Below are 21,490 nucleotides of genomic sequence, written 5' to 3' on the forward strand. Positions count from 1 at the left end.
CTTGTCCCAGGCCTGGGCCCGGGCTGCGGCGCACGGCACTCCCGGGAGGCAGCAGGACTCGAGTTAGGCCCAACGCGGCGCCACGGCGTTTCCTGGCCGGGAATGGCCCGTGCCCGTGAGGTGGGGGTGGGGGGCAGAAAGGCGGAGCGAGCCAAAGGCGGGGAGGGGGAAGGGCCAGGGAAGGAGGGAGGGCCGGCACTACAGTGTTGGCGGACTGGCGGGACTGGGGCTGCGTGAGTCTCTGAGCGCAGGCGGGCGGCGGCCGCCCCTCCCCCGGCGGCGGCGGCGGCGGCGGTAGCAGCTCACTCAGCCCGCTGCCCGAGCGGAAACGCCACTGACCGCACGGGGATTCCCAGCGCCGGCGCCAGGGGCACCCGGGACACGCCCCCTCCCGCCGCGCCATTGGCCCCTCCGCCCACCGCCCCGCACCCATTGGCCAACTCGCTGCCAATCAGCGGAAGCCGCCGGGGCCACCTAGAGAAGAGGCTGTGCTCTGGGGCTCCGGCTCCTCAGAGAGCCTCGGCTAGGTAGGGGAGCGGAACTCTGGTGGGAGGGGGTCCGGCGGATTGGTGGGGGGATGGGTGGCTGAGGTCGTCTGGCCGGTATCTGGGGGTCGCCTTCCCCGGTGGGAAGACGGGAGCATAGCGTTTGTTACGCTGAAAGGGAAAGAGGTGGTCAGAGGCAGGCGAGAGTGCGGCCCCCCTTGCGGCAACCGAAGGGGGAGGGAGAAGGGAGCGGAAAAGGCTCGAATCCGGACGGAGCCATTGCTCCTGCAGAGGGAGGAGCGCTTCCGGCTCTTGTCTTGTCACTGATTGGTTGCTGCTCCTCCCGCCGTGTGTGAAAACACAAATGGCGGGTTTTGGTTGGAGTAAAGCGCCTGTCAGTTACAGCCTCGGGAGTGCGCAGCCGCCTAGGGACTCTCGCTTTGCCCACTGGGTGGGTGCTTAGGTAGGTAGGGTGGAGAGAGACTTGGATGAGCAGGCGCGGTCGGCCTCCCACGGGGAGGTAGGGGTGGGGGTGGGAAGGGAGGGTCAGTGAAAGTGGCTTCGCGCGGGCGTCCTACCACCCTCCCCTTCCTTCGGGGGAGTCGGTTTACCCGCCGCCTGCTTGGCTTCGGCATCTGATTGGCTGCTGAAGCTCAGGGAACGGCCCCTTGTTATTGGCTCGGGTCCCAAATGAGCGAAACCACTGCGCGGGTCGGCGGGGAGGCGGTCGTTGGTACGGTCCTCCCCGAGACCCAGCGCCGCAGTGTCTGGCCCCGCGCCCCTGCGCAACGTGGCAGGAAGCGCGCGCTGGAGGTGGGGGCGGACTGCCGGGCCGAGGATTCTGGGTGGTGGCGATTTCGGCTCCGCCCTGGGCGCCCGCTGCCTGAAGGACAAGACTAGCCCGACCTGCTCCTGGACCCGTGGGGCTGAAGGGAGGAGTGGGGGTCGGTGCCGCTGGCTTGTGGGTGGGAGGTGCATGTTCTCCAAAAATCGGCGCGAGCTGCAATCCTGAGGTGGCTGCAGTGGAGGAGGCGGAGAGGAGGCCGCACCCTTCTCAGCAGGGGGAGGGGAGTGCCGCAATACCTTTATGGGAGTTCTCTGCTGCCTCCTGCCTCCTAAGGACCGCCCTGGGCCTAGAAGAATCCCTCCCTCCCCCGCGATCTCGTCATCGCCTCCATGTCGAGTCTCTCCTCGATTATGGGCGGGATTCTTTTGCCCAGGCTTAACCTTAATCCTGGGCGTTGTCCTGCAGTGGATCGAGCAGGTATAAGATTTAGAGGACGAACCCAATTTCTTTATCTTCCCACAGACTTGAGTTTGTGTCACAAAATAATTATAATGGGGTGGTGGAGTGAAATGAAGTCCAGGCAACACCTGGGACTGATTTTATGCAGCGAGACTGCGTGTTACTACTTAACATCCTTTTGTTGCATTTTTTCCAGGAGATTGAGAGAGAGGTTAAAAGCTTGATCTCCTGACTTTTATACTCTCCCCGTTTGAGACAGTTGAGAAATAGGTTAAAGGCATGATCTCTTGAGTTCCCCATTTGAGACCGTTGCTACACCGCCAAAACAGAGCGTCTTAGATTAGATCTTAAAAATTTAATTCCCCACCCTTGCATTCTCAGAGTCAGGCCTTTTAGCAACTCTCACTCATACTTTCAGCCCATTTTCTGTTTGTTATACTTGCTCAGCCTGTCCCAGTCATACCATTGGCTTTCTCCTCTCCTGTTTTTGGTATCCCGGTGAGTCATGAAACTAGACAGGTTTCACCACCAATTAAGGCTACCTAGCTCGAGCATAGGCTTCACTCTTGCCCAGCAATGCGTTTATTCCTCTTTTATGGATATTCTTGAGTCTTTACCTTGATATTCACTTAATTTTTTAACCTCAGCTGGGATTCTACTGTCCCTCTTAGTAGTCCAGATGATCTTGACTACTGCTTTGCTGAGAACTGGACGTGAGGTTCAGCAGCATCTCTTTTATATCCTTAGAATACCTTTCAATCCATTTTCATTGATATGCTCATCAGTTAGTAATCAAGCTCAGTTGCCATAAGGCTAGTATCCTCCAAACTAGTATCTCTTGTGTCTGGTATCTGCTGATACAACTTTCATGTGTCCAGGACAGTTGTTCTCATACAAAGATACAGCATGGAAGTAACTGATCAACTCCTTTACTGGGTGGTAACTACTGACAGGATGAATTCCATCATCACAAACGTGATGTGAAAGGTCCCTCAGTGGACTAACCTCATCTTAACAGCCTTTTTGTTTGTGACAGTTTTCCACATACATAACCCAAACATTATTAGACCTCTTTGTAGGGTGGTTCCTCCTGGAATGCCACCCTTGATAGTCCTTACCCTTCCAGTAAAGACTGTTGAAACTCAAATATCATCTCCCCTATGATCTTGCCTTCTGTGGTCTGTGCTTTAAGCTAGAATCCCCTTTCTCTTGGTCCCATAGCAGGTTGAATCATAGCACTTCTCAGGTGGTTGTCAGTGCTTATTTAAGTTCTCTTAACTATTCTGAGCTTCTTGTTAAGTGTTGTACCTAAGTTCCTAGTATATTCCTTGATGGCTAGCCAACCTTAAACAGAGTGAGTGACTTGTAGATGTCTTTATAAGGCTTGATAGATTGTCCTCTGTTAATACTTCTTTGTGTGCTGGCCAGTGCTCTAGATTAGCACTGTCCAGTAGAAGATTCTGCAGTGATGGAAATGTTCTGTAGTGTGCTGATATGATGGCCACTAACCATATGTTATTCTTGAGCCCTGGACATGTGGCAGTTGTGACTGAAGAACTGAATTTTAAATTTTATATAATTTAAATTACTGCTGTAATTTAGTGAGGCTCTAGCTACAGACTCTGGATTGCAGAATACTTAATGTTCACTCACTCAGTCGTGTCCAACTCTGCGACCCATGGACTGCCCCACACCAGGCTTCCCTGCCCTTCACTATCTCTGGGAGCTTGCCCAGACTCTTGTCCATTGAGTCGGTGATGCCATTCAACCATCTTGTCCTCTGTCATCTCCTTCTCCTGCCTTCAATCTTTATATGGACATTGATAATTTTCTCTTCATACAGAGCAGTAAGGAACCTCTGGCACATTTAAGTTCCTCCCACACCACCCCTGACTCCTGCCAGGTTGGTTGGTTGGTTGGTTGGTTGGTTGGTTGGCTGGCAGGTTTTAATACTGGATTGACCAAAAAGTTCATCTGGGCTTTTCGTATGATATGGAAAAACCCAAATGAACTTTTTGACCAACCCAATACCTATTTGTATGCTTCTCCTGCTCAGTTGCTCAGTGATGTCTGACTCTTTGCAACCTGGTGGACTACAGCCCACCAAGCTTCGCTATCCATGGGATTTTTCAGGCAAGGATACTGGAGCAGGTTGCCATTTCCTGACAGCTAAATCCAGAAAACCATTTCTAAAGATAAACCTGCCTTGAACAGTGTTGAGACAGCAAGTATTGATGTGTTTTGTGTTTCAAAAAATAATACATAATGAATTTTAGGAAAGTGGGATTTCATTAAACCATAATGACGACAGAAGTTTAGTGAGGAATAGGACTTTAAAAGGGAAATGTTTTAACTTAAAATTTTTCCTTAAAATGTGAGATGTGGACTCCCAGTGTCACACCCAGAGATTCTGAATTCAGTTAAGATTGGTGGGGGGGGCATTAGAATTCTGTGTCTTTTATATCCTTCCGATGTTGGTAGGCTGGAAATCACACTATAAATACAGTCCTGTGGGACTACAGTATGCCTGTCTTTAGTAGTTTCAGAAGCTTATAGGTCAGATTGTTTTGTTTTTATTTTAGAAGGAATGTTAGACTATTTCAAGTAAATCTTTTTTTTTTTTTTTTTTGAGAAAGACGTTTCCTTTTTTGTCTATTTTCCCACTACATGCATTCCTCAAGGATATGGATTTGTTTTTGATTCCTTGGTGCCTGAAGCTAGAGCTGAGTACTCAATAAATGTTGATTTTATTGACTTATATGTGAAATTGATTTTCAGATAAGAGTTTTAAGTCCACAGAAACAATGCTGCTTTTATGGAGAAACTTAACCCAAATTACCTAATATTCTATTCATAAAGGAAACTGATACTTCATGGTCTCTGAATACATTTGTTGGCCATTTAGCTCTTCCTTGGGTTTCCTGTACAAACCCTTGCACTTAGCCTCTTCCTGTGCTTGAATTCCTTAGACTGTTATTAACAATTTTTTAAACAAACCCACTACTTAGCTCCTTCTGAAGTAGAGCCATATTATTTCTTAAACTCCTAGGACAAAAACTGAGTAGAATGAAAACATACTTGCATGAGAGAATTGAAGATTTTGTAAATGCTCTTAATTTTTTAAAAGATTTATAAAATTTGAACATAAATTTTTCTATCATATTTTTTGTGTACAGAAGAGGTACGGTAAATTATGGTTTGCAACTATTAATACAAAATGTGATAGGGATCAGCATCAGGAGGGTAAGAGTAGTTTGTTTTAGGCAGCATGTGAGATTTTAATTCACCAAATATTGGAGGCACAGAGTCTTAACACTGGACCACCAGGGAAGTTCACAGGCCAACCTTAATTATAGAACACATCATTAGGTCATGTACCCAGAAGTCTGGTACTTTAGATTGCAGACTGAGAATTGTTGATTTAGTTACCTGATAGTGTACTGCTTTATATTGGAGAATGTATTACTCTAGAAGACTTTCTTATCCATGACCCCCATGGAGTCTTGATGGAATGGGTGAGAAACTGGAATATTAGAGAACTGTTAATGGCTGGAATAAAATATTTAGATTTATGTAGGCCACAGTTGAAGGTATACCAGTAAAGTATACCCTTACTGGTGACTAGAGAGACTATTTCTTCCTCTCTGATTATATCTAAAAGTCATGGTTACATTTAATAATCCTACTTTCCAGTTTTTTTCCTGGACCTTTGGTTTGTAGTAGTACTTGATTACCCTGTTTTCTAGTTTTTCGGGTTTTTGAAAAAGTTGTTTATACTGGGCTCTTCCTGCTGACAACAGTAACACATTTTCAGGTACATTTGTAGAACTAGTTATTTTACCAGCTAACTAAGCATGTCTAGCGAATGGATTCTGGTCAGTTCAATCAACACTCTTTACAAACTTTTTTCTTTTTACTGACCTTCAGTCAAAATCTCATCCCATATGTTTTACTATAATAAGCAGTGGCAGCTTACTCTAGTGCATATTATAGGCAAAGCTAATGGAAGCACAGGATAGAAGAAATGAACTAATAATATTGAGTTCCAGTTGTGTACTGGATAGTATGCTGAATTTTGGCCAGTGTATTAGGGTGGTTCTGATACATAAAACCTCATCTAACTGAGTAGGAAACTAAAGCTGTGAGACTGAACAACTTTCCTATAGACAGCAATTTATTAAGGGCCAGGGATCCAAACTCTGGTCTGACTTGCTTAGCTATTATTACCAATCTAGAGTACTGTCTTTTCTGATGGAAATAGTCTTTTAGAAAATTTAATCTAGGTGCACATACAGGATAGGCTGTATGGTTGAAGGCAGAGAGACCACTTAGGTTCTTTTATAGTAGTCCAAACAGGAAACGATAAGGGCTTATATACAGTGGTAGCAGTCAAGATGGAAAGACAAAGACTTGGACTAGCTAAATGTCAGTCACTGAAAAGAATAGTCTCAACAGATTCCTTTCTCAAGGAAGCCTTCCATGATGCCTTAACTCCAGTATATTGGGTTCCCCAACTGAATGGTGTCATAGCATTTCTCACAATTATAATTATTAATTGGGGTGTTTTCTGCATACTTCTTTAGTTTGCTCCTTCAGGGCATGACTTTGCTTGTTTATGGCTGTATCCCTGTTGCCTAAGTATATGGAGGTCTTCAGGGTCAAAACTGTTTTCGTAATACAGTTAAGTTCCTTACATATGAACGTTCAAGTTGCAAACTTTCTCTCCATTCATGTAAGTTAGTTCACATGTCTTGTGTACATTGTCATGATGTAGGGGTTTTCTTTGAGGAGGCACTGGTACTCTTTGAGACACAGGATCCAAACGTAGACCAGTACATAGAGGTTGCAGCAACTGTTAATGCAATCCAATGCTATTGTGTCTTCTCTGATGAGAAAAAAAGAGCTACTACCCAGACATCACTGGATCAGGTATTCAAGAGGGTAGACAGAATTGAATCCAGCGAAGAACCAGAATCTGTGCTATTCAGATAGACTTGAATCCAGCAAGGAAACAGAACTTGTGCCATCCAGGTCAGGTATCACAGAAACTGCAGCTTACTTTCCATCTCCTATTGCTGATAACCTTCAACTCTACTATCTCCCACCTCCTCTCCCCCCTCCAGTCAGTAAGTCTTGCCTGTTCCCTTGATGCCAGCCCTTTATGCCAGCCTTTGCACTATATTATTGTACTTTTCAGGGTACTGAAAAAATGTTTATGTATTAATGTTTCTGTGAAAAGTATTATAAACCTGTTTCAGTATAATACAATATAGTCAATTGTGTTAGTTAGGTACCTGAAGAACCTAAGCTACTCCATCTTGTCAAAAAGAGAACTCCATTTTGTGAAGTTCCCAGAAAAAGACTTTGGAAATCACCCGACCTCACCCCACTATCCACGTGCCAATCAGACCTCAGACCAAAAACTCCTGACTTCAGGAATTTGTGGTTTGCCTGGGTAATAAGAACCAATCAGAAATCAACACACAACCCTTCAAAAGAGGGTGACCAATCAGATGTCCTCCAGCCTGGAAATCCCCTTTTACATGAATATACCCTATATAAGCAATGTAACCCAAAACTCGGGGCTCCTTCCCATAGCCACTGCGTTGGTAACGGTGTGAGCCCCAGCTTGAGCTTGGTAATAAAGACTCTCTTGCTTTTGCATTGGACATCAGCTCCCTGGTGGTCATTGGGAGATTTCGCGACTTGGGCTTAACATTTGGGGGCTCGTCCAGGATCTCCCACCGGCTCCACGGGAGGACTGATCCGGAGAGTCATCTGCAGCCAGTAAGCTTTTTTCTTTCTTTTTCCTCGTTTCTGATAAGGCCTATTTTCTGAAACCGGTATATGACTCAGGCAGATGCGCCAACAGGTCGCCGGTGTGGGTCGTTGGGAGACGTCCCTGACCCCCTCGGAGGGGACGGAGTGCCCCTGTTCTCTGTAGACGATAGCAGGTCGCTCCTGCTGAACAGCTGGAGGCTGTCGTCTTACTTTCAGTTTTGCCTCTGAACTCCCGGAGGTATATTTCTTCTGTCTGTCTGTCTGGCTGTCCATTTTGTCTGTGTTAATTTACCAACATTTGATTGATCCAGGGACGATGGGGCAACGCCATTCTAGCCCCACGCCTCTATCCTTGATTACTGATCATTTCAAGGAGGTCAGAATGCGCACTCATGACCTCTGTGGAAGTCAAAAAGAATAAATTAATCACTTTTTGCAGTGCAGAATGGCCAACCTTGAATGTAGGATGGCCCTCAGAAGGCACCTTTGATTTGGAAACTGTACACCGAGTCCGAGATATCATCCGACCACGCATCGGACACCCTGACCAAGTTCCCTGTATCATCATATGGGAAAATACTGTGTTGCCCCCCCCCCCCTTTGGTAAAACCTTTCTTTCCTCAACAGGGATTTTCCATCAATCAGGTGTTAGTGACCCGAAAGAGCCTGAAGAATCCCAAGGAGCCTGAACCAACGGCACCACTCTACCCTATTCTGCAGAAGGGAACAGAAGAAGAACTCCTCTTCCCTCCCCCTTACCAACCCCCCAAACCACCGCCTGCCCCCGCCATCCCTCTACCCAGGGCCGAAACACAGGGAGGGGGGCCTGCACAAAATACACGCCGTCGGTGAGCCATGGCCCTGGAGGGGCCAGCAGACTCAACCGTTGCCCTCCCCTTACGAGTGGCCGGCCCCCCCGATGAGGAAGGAAACCAAACTCATCAATATTGGCCCTTCTCTACTAGTGACCTATATAACTGGAGATCCCAAAATGCCAAGTTCTCAGATAACCCTAGAGATTTAACCAATCTTCTAGAGACTGTGCTCTTCACCCACCAGCCCACCTGGGATGACTGCCAACAGCTGCTCCAGATTCTCTTTACCACAGAAGAGAGAGAATACAAAATGAGGCCTGAAAAAGGGTCCCAGGGGCAAATGGAGAACCCACCACTAATATAGATGAAATTAATGCCTCTTTTCCTTTATCACGACCTGACTGGGATTACAATACAGCGCAAGGTAAGGAGAGGCTCAGGGTCTACCGCCAGACTCTTGGTGGGGGGCGGGGGGGGGGCGGCGGCGGGGGCTTAAGGCAGCTGCACGGAAACCCACTAACCTAGCTAGAGTAGATGTTCAACAGGGCCCCACCAAGAGCCCAGCAGCCTTCCTGGAAAGGCTGATGGAAGCTTTTAGACAATACACCCCCATGGATCCAGAAGCAGAAGGCACCTAGGCCACCTTGATAATGCACTTTGTCAATCAGGTGGCCCCTGATATTAGAAAAAAGCTACAAAAACTAGACCACCTGGGTGAAAAGAGTATCCAAGATTTAACGACTAGCAGAGAGAGTCTACAACACCCGAGAGACCCCCGAGGAAAAACAAGCCAAAGCAGCAGACTGCCAGACCCGTAACATGGCACGCATCCTGCTGGCCACTACAGTTCCTGACTCAGGAGAAAGGAGTGCCAGTTGCGCCGCCTAGCTACTAAAGGTAAGAATCGTCCCCCTACGCGACCAGCATTGGGAAAAAAAAAAGTGTGCCTATTGTAAAGAAGAGAGACATTGGGCCAAAGAATGTCCCAAGGAAAAATGGGGCCATGAAACACCCCCATCCTGGCCATCGAAGAAATGAGTGACTAGAGAGGATGGGTTTCAGCGCCCCACCCTGAACCCAGGGTAACCCTAAAAGTGGAGGGGACCCCAATTGACTTCCTTGTCAACACAGGGGCTCAATATTTGGTTTTGCTAGAGCCCCAGGGAAAACCGGCCGAAAACACCTCTTGGGTGCGGGAGGCTACTGGAATGAAACTATCAATGGACTACCCGAAGATCAGTGGACTTTGGGTGCAGGATGGGTATCCCACTCTTTCATGGTCATTCCGGAATGCCCCTTCCCGCTGTTAGGACAAGACCTGTTGACCAAAATGGGGGCCCAGATTCATTTCCTCCCAGGGGAAACTAAAATACTCGACCAGTCGGGCAGACCGATCCAAGTACTGACCATCCAATTAGAAGATGAATATCAGTTGCACCAGAAACCTATACCACCCCCAGTGGACATTCAAAAATGGCTAGATGAATTCCCCGATGCATGGGCCAAGACGGGGAACTGGCTTTGCTGGACACCGCCCTCCTATATACATAGGTCTCAGGCCAGGGGCCGACCCCGTCTGGGTCCAACAATGCTCCCTGACCCTGGAGGCCCGACAGGATCACCCCCCATATCCGCAGACTCCTGGCCCAGAAGATCTTGAGACCCTGCCAGTCGGCCTGGAAAACCCTCCTCCTCCCGGTCAAAAAACCCAATTCTCATGACTATCGGCCAGTACAGGATCTACGAGAGGTCAACCACCGAGTTTTAGATATTCACCCCACTGTGCCGAACCCATACAACCTCCTGAGCTCACTCCCACCAGACCAACACTGGTATACAGTCCTAGATTTAAAAGACACTTTCTTCAGCCTTCCCCTGGCGCCCAGAAGCCAGGATCTTTTTGCCTTTGAATGGTCCGACCCGGAAGAAGGAAATAACAGCGAGCTGACCTGGACCCGGCTGCTGCAGGGATTCAAGAATTCCTCACCATCTTAAACGAGGCCCTTCATGAGGACCTGGGTGAGTTCAGACAACACCCCAAACTAACCTTGTTACAATATGTAGATGACCTCTTGATTGCAGTCAAGGATCAACAAACCTGCCTCATGGGCACCCAAGAACTATTGCAGACCCTTGGAAAATTAGGATACCGAGCCTCAGCCAAAAAGGCTCAAATATGCCAACCGGAGGTCACCTACCTGGGCTATGTATTAAAAGAGGGCCAGAGACGGCTGTTGGGGGCACAAAAGGAGATGATACTCAAAGTCCCTACCCCAGATTCACCTTGAAATGTGAGAGAATTTTTGGGGTCCACTGGCTTTTGCCGCCTTTGGATCCCTAATTATGCGGAACTGGCTAAACCTTTATATGAAGCTACAAAGAGTACCACCCCTTTCAGCTGGACGGAACAGATGGAGACGGCTTTCAAAACCATTAAAACGGCCCTGCTGTCAGCCCCCGCTCTGGGGTTGCCTGACGTTACAAAACCCTTTCTCCTGTATGTAGATGAAAAACAGGGAGTGGCAAAAGGGAGATGCAACATTTGGGACCTTGGAAGCAGCCAGTGGCTTACTTGTCTAAACACCTAGACCCCGTGGCGTCAGGCTGGCCACCATGCCTCCGCATGATTGCAGCAGTGGCCCTAATGGTCAAGGATGCAGATAAACTGACACTGGGGCAAGAGTTGCATATCACGGCCCCCCATGCCATTGAGGGTATACTAAAACAACCTCCAGATAGATGGATCAACAACGCTCGGCCTACCCACTACCAGGGACTACTGCTAAACCCCTCCAGAATCATCTTTCTGCAGCCTACTGCTCTCAACCCAGCTACACTGCTTCCTAACCCGGATTTAGAAGCCCAAATCCACGACTACGGTGACATACTAACCCAGGTACATGGAACATGAGAGGACTTGCAAGATCGCCCTCTAGCGGATGCTGAAGTTACCTGGTATATGGATGGGAGCAGTTTTGTCTAAAATGGACTCATGTATGCAGGGGCCTCCGTAACCACTGAGACCCAAATCATATGGGCGGAAGCATTACTTCCGGGCACCTCGGCTCAAAAGGCTGAGTTAATCGCCCTAACAAAAGCTCTCCAGTTGGGAGAGAGCAAGAAACTTAACATCATTATTGATAGCCGATACGCCTTTGCTACTGCTCATATTCAGGGGCCTCCTCATGGCGGAGGGTAAAACAATCAAAAACGAAGAAATAAAAGGCCCTCCTCTCAGCATTATGGCTTCCTAAAAAACTAGCCATAATACATTGCCTGGGACACCAGAAGTCGAACACTCCGATCAAAGGGAAACAACTTGGCAGATAAGGCAGCCTGAGATGTTGCCCAGGGCACAGTAATAGAAGGCACCCTACAACTGCCTGACCCTGAAAGTCCTGTTTTGCCAGCTCAGCCCGACTACTCATCAAGAGACAGACTGGATAAAAAGTTTGCCCATGACCCAACAATTGACCGGGTGGTGGCGGGCAGCGGATAGCTCCCTGATCCTCCCAGAAGAGCTGGGAAAACAAATACTGAAGCTGCATCACGCCACTCACCTGGGGACCTGCAAGATGCAGGACTTGATTAGACATGCCAAAATAACCATGAGAGACGTCAGACCAACAATAAAAAACACTGTATCTACATGCAACGCCTGCTAGCTCACCAACGCTGCCCAGCACCCAACCAACCCAGGATCTAGAGAGCGTGGAAGTCGACCAGGAACCTACTGGGAGGCGGACTTCACGGAGGTAAAACCGGGTAGATATGGATACAAGTATCTACTGGTATTCATAGACACCTTCTCAGGTTGGGTAGAAGCTTTCCCCACCAAAAGAGAAACAGCACAGGTGGTGGCCAAAAAGTTGATTGAAGACATCTTGCCACGGTTCAGGTTTTCCTGCACAGGTAGGGTCGGACAGTCGGCCAGCCTTTGTATCTCAGGTAAGCCAGGGGGTAGCCCGGGCTTTAGGGGCTAAATGGAAGTTGCATTGCGCCTACAGGCCCCAGAGCTTGGGACAGGTAGAAAGGGTGAATAGAACACTCAAACATTAACAAAACTAGTTGCTGAGACTGGCGGGGACTGGGTGGCTCTCCTACCCTTAGCCCTATACCGGGTGTGGAACTCCCCCTACCAACTGGGACTTATCCCCTTCAAGATTATGTATGGAATACCTCCCCCAATAATTCCTAACCTAAAAACAGAGGTGCTAAAAGAAATAGATGACCAGAGACAAAAGAGTAGTTTTTGATCATCTCCCACAGGGACACATGGAAGAGACTCAAGGCTCTGTATGAATCAGGCCTGCCACCTGAACCCCACCGCTACCGGCCAGGAGACTGGGTGTTCGTGCACCGCCATCACCAGGAGACCCTAGAACCCAGATGGAAAGGACCCTTCCTGGTTGTCTTGAAGACGCCCACTGCACTCAAGGTTGACAGCATATCCACTTGGGTTTACTACACTCACGTACGGCCTGCATACCTGTTTGTCTTGAGAGAAGAGTTCCTTCCCCAATGGAATGCCAGGCTGGACAAGACAAACTCAAGCTCAAGCTACAAGGATGATAAAAATACTGTTTATGCTGTTGTCTATATGGCCTGATGCTGCCGCTAACCCCCGTCAACCCATGAACCTGACTTGGATGGTTTTAAGTACGACCACAGGAGAGGTAATTAACTCTACCTCGGCCATCTATCCTAAAAATACCTGGTGGCCAGACTTGGAATTTGACATCTGTCTTCTGGCCGTGGGATCTTGGGACATCGGTGACTGGGAGGTAAGAACGCCCGGTAAACCAGAATGTGGGGCCGGCATTAATCGTTGCAATACCCGACCCCCTACCAACTCAGGACCTGGATGCAGTCATTTCATTCAACAAGCAGCCTTGCGGGACACTACCTTCTATGTATGCCCCGTGGGAAGATGGGACCGGGTAACAGTCAATAACTGCGGGGGCGCTGACAAATTTTACTGTGCCACTTGGGGATGCGAGTCAACGGGGACTGTCGACTGGGAACCTCCTACTCGAGGAGACTTGATTACTTTGAGTCGCGTCCCAGGGCCCACCGGATTAACTGGGGGACATGGGAGGGGATCTCTCGTTACGGGGCCTTGTATGAGGTTTCTTTGCAACCCGGTAAGGCTCAAATTTTCAACCGAAGGAAAAAAGTTCCCCAGTTGGGAGGCAGGACAATCTTGGGGCCTCCGGCTATATCAATCAGGATATGATAATGGATTATTATTCACTGTTAGGCTAAAAATAGAGCCCACACAGACAGGCCCAAGTTAAGGCATAGGGCGTAATTCTGTCCTAGTGCCCCGGAGCCTACCTGGACGCCTCCCGGGCCCAGGTTTACCAGTACAAACAACCTCCCTCAACTTAACAGTGGCCAGTGTTAAAGATGGTCAGGACCTGTTATTTGACATGATAGTACCTATCAGGTCCTAAATTCCACCCACCCAGACCTAATAGTTGCTGGTTATGTTATGACATCAAACCCCCTTATGAAGACATAGCCATCCTGGGAAATTACACCCAAACGAGAGACCACAGAGCTTGCTGATGGCAGCAAAGAAGGGATGCAAGATTAACTCTCCAATGAGTGACTGGACAGGGCCTCTGCATAGGGAATGTCCCCCAAACCTATCAATACCTCTGCAGTGCCACAGACTCTATAAAAACAACTGAGTACCTGGTACCTCCCCAAGAAAATTGGTGGGCATGCTCCACAGGCTTAGCACCTTGTATACATGGGCAGATGTTAAATGACTCAAAAGATTTCTGTGTGTTAGTACTATTAGTCCCCCGACTGTTCTATCACTCCAATGATGAACTCCAACAACTAGGAGACTGTCACTGGCCCAAGAGAGAACCGGTCACGGCTTTAACCCTCACAGTCTTGTTGGGGTTAGGAACAGCTGAGGCAGGAACCGGGATATCCTCTTTTTTATTACAGAATCAACATTATTCCAGCCTAAGGGCAGCCATTGATCTTGGTATCGCGTGACTAGAAAGCTCAATCAGCCACCTCCAAGAGTTGCTGAGCTCCCTGGCGGAAGTAGTACTGCAAAATAGAAGGGGGCCTATGCGCCGCATTAGGAGAAGAGTGCTGTTTTTATGTAGATCACTCGGGTGGCCAGAGAATCCCTGGCCAAGATAAGGGAAGGGCTAAATCAGAGAAAAAGAGAAAGAGAAATGTCTCAAGAGTTGGTTTGAATCCTGGTTCAACTCATCCCCCTGGTTCACAACCCTCATATCTTCCTTGGCAGGGCCTCTGATTATCTTGCTTTTGCTACTCACCTTCGGACCATGTTTATTAAACAAACTAATAACCTTCATGAAAAGCTGCATCAACATGGTGCAGCTTATGGTGCTCAGGTCCCAATATACAGCCCTACCAACAGCCCCCTTAGCGGGAGACAATATAGATCTGACTACAGACCCATGATTGGGTCTGTCCTGGATCCTTGGGAATGGGGGAATGAAGAACCTAAGCTACTCCATCTTGTCAAAAAGAGAAACTCCATTTTGTGAGGTTCCCAGAAAAAGACTTTGGAAATCACCCGATCTCACCCCACTATCCACGCGCCAATCAGACCTCAGACCAAAATCTCCTGACTTTACGTTTAGGAATTTGTGGTTTGCCTAGGTAATAAGACCCAATCAGAAATCAACACACAACCCTTCGAAAGAGGGTGACCAATCAGATGTCCTCCAGCCTGGAAATTCCCCTTTACATGAATATACCCTATATAAGCAATGTAACCCAAAACTCGGGGCTCCTTCCCATAGCCACTGTGTTGGTAACGATGGGGGCCCCAGCTTGAGCTTGGTAATAAAAACTCCATTGCTTTTGCATCGGACATCTGCTCCATGGTGGTCCCTGGGAGATTTCACAACTTGGGCATAACAATACCTAGGCTAACTTTGTTATACTTACAAACAAATTAGATTCACCAGTGTGCTCTCCGAATGAAACTCATTTGTATGTAGCAGAAATACTATACTAAAATGAAACAAACTTTTCGAAACTCATTAACCTTTCTGACTTATTCTCACAAGTGTGTAGAGGCTACATGGTATGTGGTACTGTCATCACATGTTAATTGAATGGTGCTGTATATTCTTCAATTTACTATAATTTCCTAAGGTTTAAGTATGAATGTCTGCATCTGTACAAGTTAACTCACTCTTTAGGTTATACCTTCAAAATCCCAGCAAACTTCAGTATTATGCAGTTGTTATAAAATCCTGTAGACTTTGTGCCTAAGCATGAATATGAATACATTCTGTTGTCTTGTTGTAAAATAAGGTTTTAAATATTTTCTCACAACTTATAAACTTTTATATTGAATTACAATTTTAGAATATAAATTTTCTCATAATAAACCAATTTATATTTTTCTTATTTAAGAATGAATCATTGGCTTAAAAGACTGGTTGTAAGACTACATGTTCAATGCACAACTATACCATTTATGTCTGAAAATGCTAAAAAGGTTAATATTTCACAGTGGTCTGAGGGAGAATCAATTCCAAAAAAACTATAATATCTACTGAAGTATATTAAAGGACAATTTACTATATGGCATTGGCTAAAGGAACATACATACATGGTGATAGAGAAACTTTACAGATAGTTGATGCTCCTAAATATGTGTGGGATGAAAAATTTAAAATTATGGTAATGCTACTCTTTAACAATGAGTTTAAGATTTGTCGTCAGACATGAAGGAAGTGTTGTGTGAATATCTCATCCGTAGAAATATACTTAACGCCTTACAGTGGATGAATCTACAAACATGGCTGTGTTTTGTTATTTTGCTTTTAGTTGTCAGCAGCAGCGTCAAACTATCCTACGTGATGCACAATAAACACATTTCCTGAGACAGTGTTGAATAACTTTAAAATCTCAGTTTATTCTGATATTTTCACTAATGTTGAAAAGCAAAGGTAGTTAAAACTGCCAGCATTTGGCATAATACAGTGGTCCCAAACTAGCAGTCATTCTTTACTGCCACCCATTTGCAGTGTGGTGGTCAGAGTTTCATGTTTCATTTAGTGATGTCCTTGTGAAAATAGTAAAATTATTTATTTAAATCTGGGCCAAAAACTTAAGTTATGAAATGGAAAGTTTACATGTGGTGCTTCTGCTACATGCTAAAGTACTCTGGTTGTCTCAAGAAAAAATATGCAATTGAACTGCAGGCTGAATTAGCTCCTGTTTTCTTATAATACCAGTTTTACTCCAAAGAATGACTGTCAAATTTTTGTTGTCAGAGTTGGCTGTTCGGCAGACATTTTTCTGAGTATGATGGAGGTAATCTTTTCAGGGGAAACAACTGACAGTTATCAATGATAAAATTTCAAATTTGGAAGTAAAGAGTAGAACTTTTGGAAAATTTAAAGGAGCTTGAAAGGAGTTTGACATCTTTTCGGTACTTAGTGTTTTTTTAATGTAACCATTTTAGCTACTATGTAATAAGCTGGGCCAACACTTGGAATATTTCTGTAACTAAGGTGAGCCACTAATTTCTACATGGGCAATACATAAAATAACAAAATTGCAAATAAGTAACATTTCAACCAACTGAATGCAGGAGATAAAAATCCAGCACAGTGCCTTCTCTTAAGGCAGAGATTTCAGAGAGCTGAATTACAAAAATACACAACATTGCCAGTCTTTGTGGAAAATAGTTTCTTCTATGAAAATGTTAATGTTACATATTTGTTACTGAAACCTTTTTTCTCATTTTAATCTAATATGATAAGATACTGGTAAACAAAGCTACTTGGGGCCCCGAATTTTTAAGAATGTAAAGAGTTCCTGAGAAGAAACCTGCTATAGCATAGTGTGTGTGTGTATATATATATATAAACATTCATACCTGTCGAATATGTCAATGTAGTTACAGTGGCTCCCAGAGTTAAATGTGGATTACTGGGAGGATGGGCATGCTGGGACAGGGAGCAGGTTTTAGTGGGGAAAGAGGTTCATGTTGAGTTTTAATATTAGGTAGGACATACAGAGAAAGGGCAAGTAACAGTAGATAGTTGGAAATTCAAAATTTGGGCTTGGGAAAAACACCACCACCATCCTCCTTCCCAGTAAAAATTTTCTTTCATCATGGAATATATAATTAAACAGTTGTTACTTCATAACTGATTGGTATTTGTGTTAGCCTTTAGGACAAAGGTATCAGGGTTGATATAGCAAGCTTATAGTTTTTTCCACATTGTGCACATTTAAAAATTTGGTACAGGAGAGTTTCTCTTGAACTTAAAAATGTAACCAAGGTACAATAATTTTGACTTTTTGTCCTAGAATTTTCAAACTTTATATTCTTACATAACACCTCACCTAAACTTGGAAAAGGCTTTTCTCTGCCTAACTCACTAATAATATACACTTGTGGGCATTAATGTACTTTAGGTATTTTACAGATATTTTAAAATACTTTTTTTCACTCTACAGTCCCTGTAGTGCAGACTTAAACCATGTCTGACACTGGTATGTTAAGAATCTAAAATTTTCTGAAAAGTCTTATTACCACTTGAAAAGAAATGTTTAAACAAATGTTTCTCTCTCTAGCCACTAGTACATTGTCAGTCTCAGAGATAACCATCTTCCTTTCCTTTCATTAAACTTAAAAAATTTGTCTCAATGTCTGTTATTTCTCTCCTCCCTCTAAAATATATTGAATGTCTGGTCTATTACCTCAAGTCATTTTTTGTTCAGATTATTAAGATTACCTTCCCCATCTTTTGACATTACCATGGTGCAGCAGGCCCACTTCAAAAGTGAAAAACCAAGATCATGCAACTAGTAGGTGGCAGTGTCATGTATAACTCATCTCAGCTTTCCTGAATCCCTCACGTAGCACATTTCCTGTTCTTGTCACCAGATTACAAAACAATACTAGGGAGGAAGATGACAAACCATTATAGTGTTCACTACATATATCATCTTAAACCAATCTGTTCATGTTTTTACAATGGTATTAATAGGACTAAAGCTATGATAGATCCAGCACAAATCTGATATACTCAAGAACAGCCAATATGCAAAAATGTCTATGTTCAACAAATATTAAATGTCCATGCTGGTAGGTACATGTGTCAGGCACTTGGTAAGCAGCAAAGAAAACAGACATGTTCCTTGAACTCTACTCCCGTGGACTGCAGACTAACAGTTTTAAAAGGTTTAAACATTTTATGAGATGAAAGATTTTATGTTGAAAGATTTTATGTTGAACCTATAATAGTCCAACTATGCATTCTGATAATGGTAGAAACTCGAGTCTAGGATATAAGACCCTTATAAATGTCTCATTTCCAATTCATACTCAAATAGGAGGTATATCAGAGAGAAACCATACAAAGACTGGATTATGCTGCTAATCTGAACTTCTCTTTCAAAGGAAATAAACACTGTCCTTTTATTCTAGATGAGACATCAAAAGTTAATTATGAACAGCACTGTTATGTAACTAACGTGGCACTGAAAAATCTAAGCTGAATGTAGCCAGAAACTCCAAGATAAACTGAATACAGAATCCCACATAAAACTGCACATCTAATCTGTCCCAGGGAAGCGCTGGTTTCACACGACTCAATTTTTAGGTTATTTCATTTTCCATTGTTTTGGGAAGGACTGGAAAAGCAAATATGGTAGCTCAGCTGGTAAAGAGTCCACCTGCAATGCAGGAGTCTCTGGTTCAATTCCTGGGTCGTGAAGATCCCCTGGAGGAGGCCATGGCAACCCACTCCAGTATTCTTGCCTGGAGAATCCCCATGGACACAGGAGCCTGGAAGGGCTACACAGTCGATGGACCCTCACAGAGTTGGACATGACTGAGCAACTAAGCACGGCACAGCAGAGTGACTGAGAAAAATAACAGGACTTGCGTGAAGTTTTTAATTCATCAGTTCTCTAATCCTTTAGAAAAGCCAACAAAAATACTTTGACAGGTTTATGTCTGATTTTGAAAAGCATCACCTTTGTGTACTAAAAGAAAAAAATAAAATTTCTTTAAGTATGGCTTGTTGGTCCCTTCTTTCATTTACCATTGTATTTGCTGCTGTTTACAAACAGGAGTGTCTATCTTCAGATTAATGTATTCACTGATGTTATAACTTTTAAGGCAGAAAGTAAACTCTAAGTCTCATATATAAGACTTATATAAGATTTAGCTTGTCATGGAACAAACACTATTTTACAAAGCATAATAATGCTTCATTTTTAGAAACTGATGTAAAAAACTTGAGTAACTAAACAGCAAAGCTGCACAGGCAATGAAATGTAACCTCATGCTCTGATTAGGCTCTCTGCTTTTCCATGAGGCCAGAGTAACTTTCCACCTACAGTGGAAAACAGGAACTGTTACAAAGCCTGAAAATGTTCTAAACCCAAATCCCGGAACATTTTAGTAGGCTTAGCATCTTTAAAGCCTTTTAAGAAAAGTACTAATTGCTCAACTACCCCTTTCAAACAGCGCCAAAGAAAAGCTCTACTTTCTTATAAGACTTATTCCATTTATACCTTTTCCTAACTATGGTGAAGAGATTTATACCAAATCTTTGATTAATACTATTTTTTCTCTCAAAGCAAGTTCTTCGTGCTGATATCATAGATATTAGTAATCATTTTCGATCTTTGTATTACCAAGGACATCTTTCTCCATCTTGTTCTGAAGGATGAACAAAACTTTGAGGTGTACGTTTCAGGAGATAAACTGCAGCATGAAGACCCCCTATGTTGACCCAAACGGTATGCACCTTCCGCCATAGGTGTCCCATTCCAGATAATGCCTGTGTATACACAAAAAGAAAAGTAATTAGCTGATAACTGCTTCTCTACCACACAGAGGTCTTAGTAAAAAAAACACCGGGAGAAGAGAAAATATTTCCTAGTCAAATATCCCCAAGTCTAGTTAAAAAGGTCCCAAATTTGTCACAGGCTGAGGTTTTGTGCTAACATACAGCACCTTGGCAAAGCATTTCTTGTCCTGAGTCAGTAGTACAGCTCGGCCTGTCCCTGGCCTACAGACACGGCTCATCTCCCGCAGGCAAGCTGGATAAAGGTTCCAGTTTCTCTTCTTGGAGCCCATCCTATAACAGGAAGTCGAATAAGTCACTTACTTTTGCAAAAGGTAAATAGCTAGGATTGTATATGAGAAGTTATTAAAAATTCATTGCAATAAGAAAATCCTGAAGTATGAAAAAAGTTGCCTTTTAAAGCCACAGCTTTGCCATTTATGTGTCAATGAAATAAATGATCAGACTACTAAATTGCTTAGAATCTTGAATGGGATGAACTGGTTAAGGGAAAAAGACACTGACAACTATAATAATAAGTTGTCTTAGTATAAGCAGTTATATAAACCAAGATGCATGTATGCTCAGTGGTGTCGGAGTCTACAACGTGATGGACTACTGGAGCGGGTTGCCATTTCCTTTTCCAGGGGATCTTCCCGACCCAGGGATCAAACCTGCACCTCCCTCATTGGCAGGCAGGTTCTTTACTAGCTGAAACACTGGGGAAACCATATAAACTAGTGATTAAAAACATCCTGAGATTTCCTCAACCTTTCTCTGAAGTATTAATGTAATTCAACAATGGGCTACAAAGTGGATGAACCTCCTGTGATGGTCAGGATCAAAGTGTAGTTAATACATTTCTGAGTTCTCAGAAGAAACAAAATGGGTGAATCTATCATACTGTTAAAGGAAGTAAAAACCTAAGTCTCCAAAAAGAAACTGAAGATTTCTGACAGAATAAGCTCAAAGAAAATACAACAGACCTAGAAGACATGTGGGTACTAATACAATAACAAACTCATTTTTTACAAGTCTCACCTTTTTCCAAATGGCATGTCTGTTACAATAATGTCTATAGAGCCAGTTCTTAGTGGCAGGTTGCAGATATCCCACTGAATAGTATCTATGGGCAAGCCCAAGGACAGTTTGCTGTGGGGACAAAAGAAAAGGTGCTTCAGCATATCCTGAAGAATGAAATTTTAAAAAGACTTCTCAAGAGACTATTATAATGTCCAAAAATTAAAATGAAATCAGTGACATCTGCAACTTTTTAACAATGTTTACGGTAGCATGTATGTGGAAAGCACAGATCATAAGCTAAAACATTTATAATGA

The 21,490-nt window shown here is 44.5% G+C and overlaps 2 protein-coding genes and 1 long non-coding RNA gene across 53 annotated transcripts in view; 1 reads left to right on the top strand and 2 right to left on the bottom strand.

Moving 5' to 3' along the window:
* Positions 1–782, bottom strand: part of SETD5 (SET domain containing 5) — an 80,606-nt gene extending 79,824 nt beyond the window's left edge. For 13 of the 49 annotated variants that reach the window (XM_069561752.1, XM_069561746.1, XM_069561739.1 and 10 more), the window contains exon 1: positions 1–342. The gene's annotated coding sequence lies outside the window, so the exon portion shown is untranslated. The other 36 variants (XM_069561734.1, XM_069561731.1, XM_069561719.1 and 33 more) reach the window with 11 other exon arrangements.
* LOC138424574 (uncharacterized) lies at positions 444–16,237 on the top strand. 2 transcript variants are annotated; one of them, XR_011250870.1, is made up of 4 exons: positions 444–527; positions 8,140–8,751; positions 8,996–9,224; positions 12,597–16,237. It is a non-coding gene; the product is annotated as an uncharacterized lncRNA (long non-coding RNA). The 2 variants fall into 2 exon arrangements; XR_011250871.1 differs by lacking the exon at positions 444–527 and adding an exon at positions 5,668–7,518 and having other exon boundaries at positions 12,597–16,224.
* Positions 16,235–21,490, bottom strand: part of THUMPD3 (THUMP domain containing 3) — a 23,862-nt gene continuing 18,606 nt past the window's right edge. For both annotated transcript variants that reach the window (XM_069561754.1, XM_069561755.1), the window contains exons 8-10: positions 21,194–21,304; positions 20,323–20,446; positions 16,235–20,146 (exon numbers count right to left, since the gene is read on the bottom strand). In XM_069561754.1, the coding sequence (XP_069417855.1) occupies positions 19,997–20,146; positions 20,323–20,446; positions 21,194–21,304 (385 nt within the window). In that variant the 3' untranslated portion in view covers positions 16,235–19,996. The remainder of the gene's footprint in view (positions 20,147–20,322; positions 20,447–21,193; positions 21,305–21,490) is intronic.

This window comes from Ovis canadensis, chromosome 19 (genome assembly GCF_042477335.2).
Source record: "Ovis canadensis isolate MfBH-ARS-UI-01 breed Bighorn chromosome 19, ARS-UI_OviCan_v2, whole genome shotgun sequence".
Lineage (NCBI taxonomy): Eukaryota > Metazoa > Chordata > Mammalia > Artiodactyla > Bovidae > Ovis > Ovis canadensis.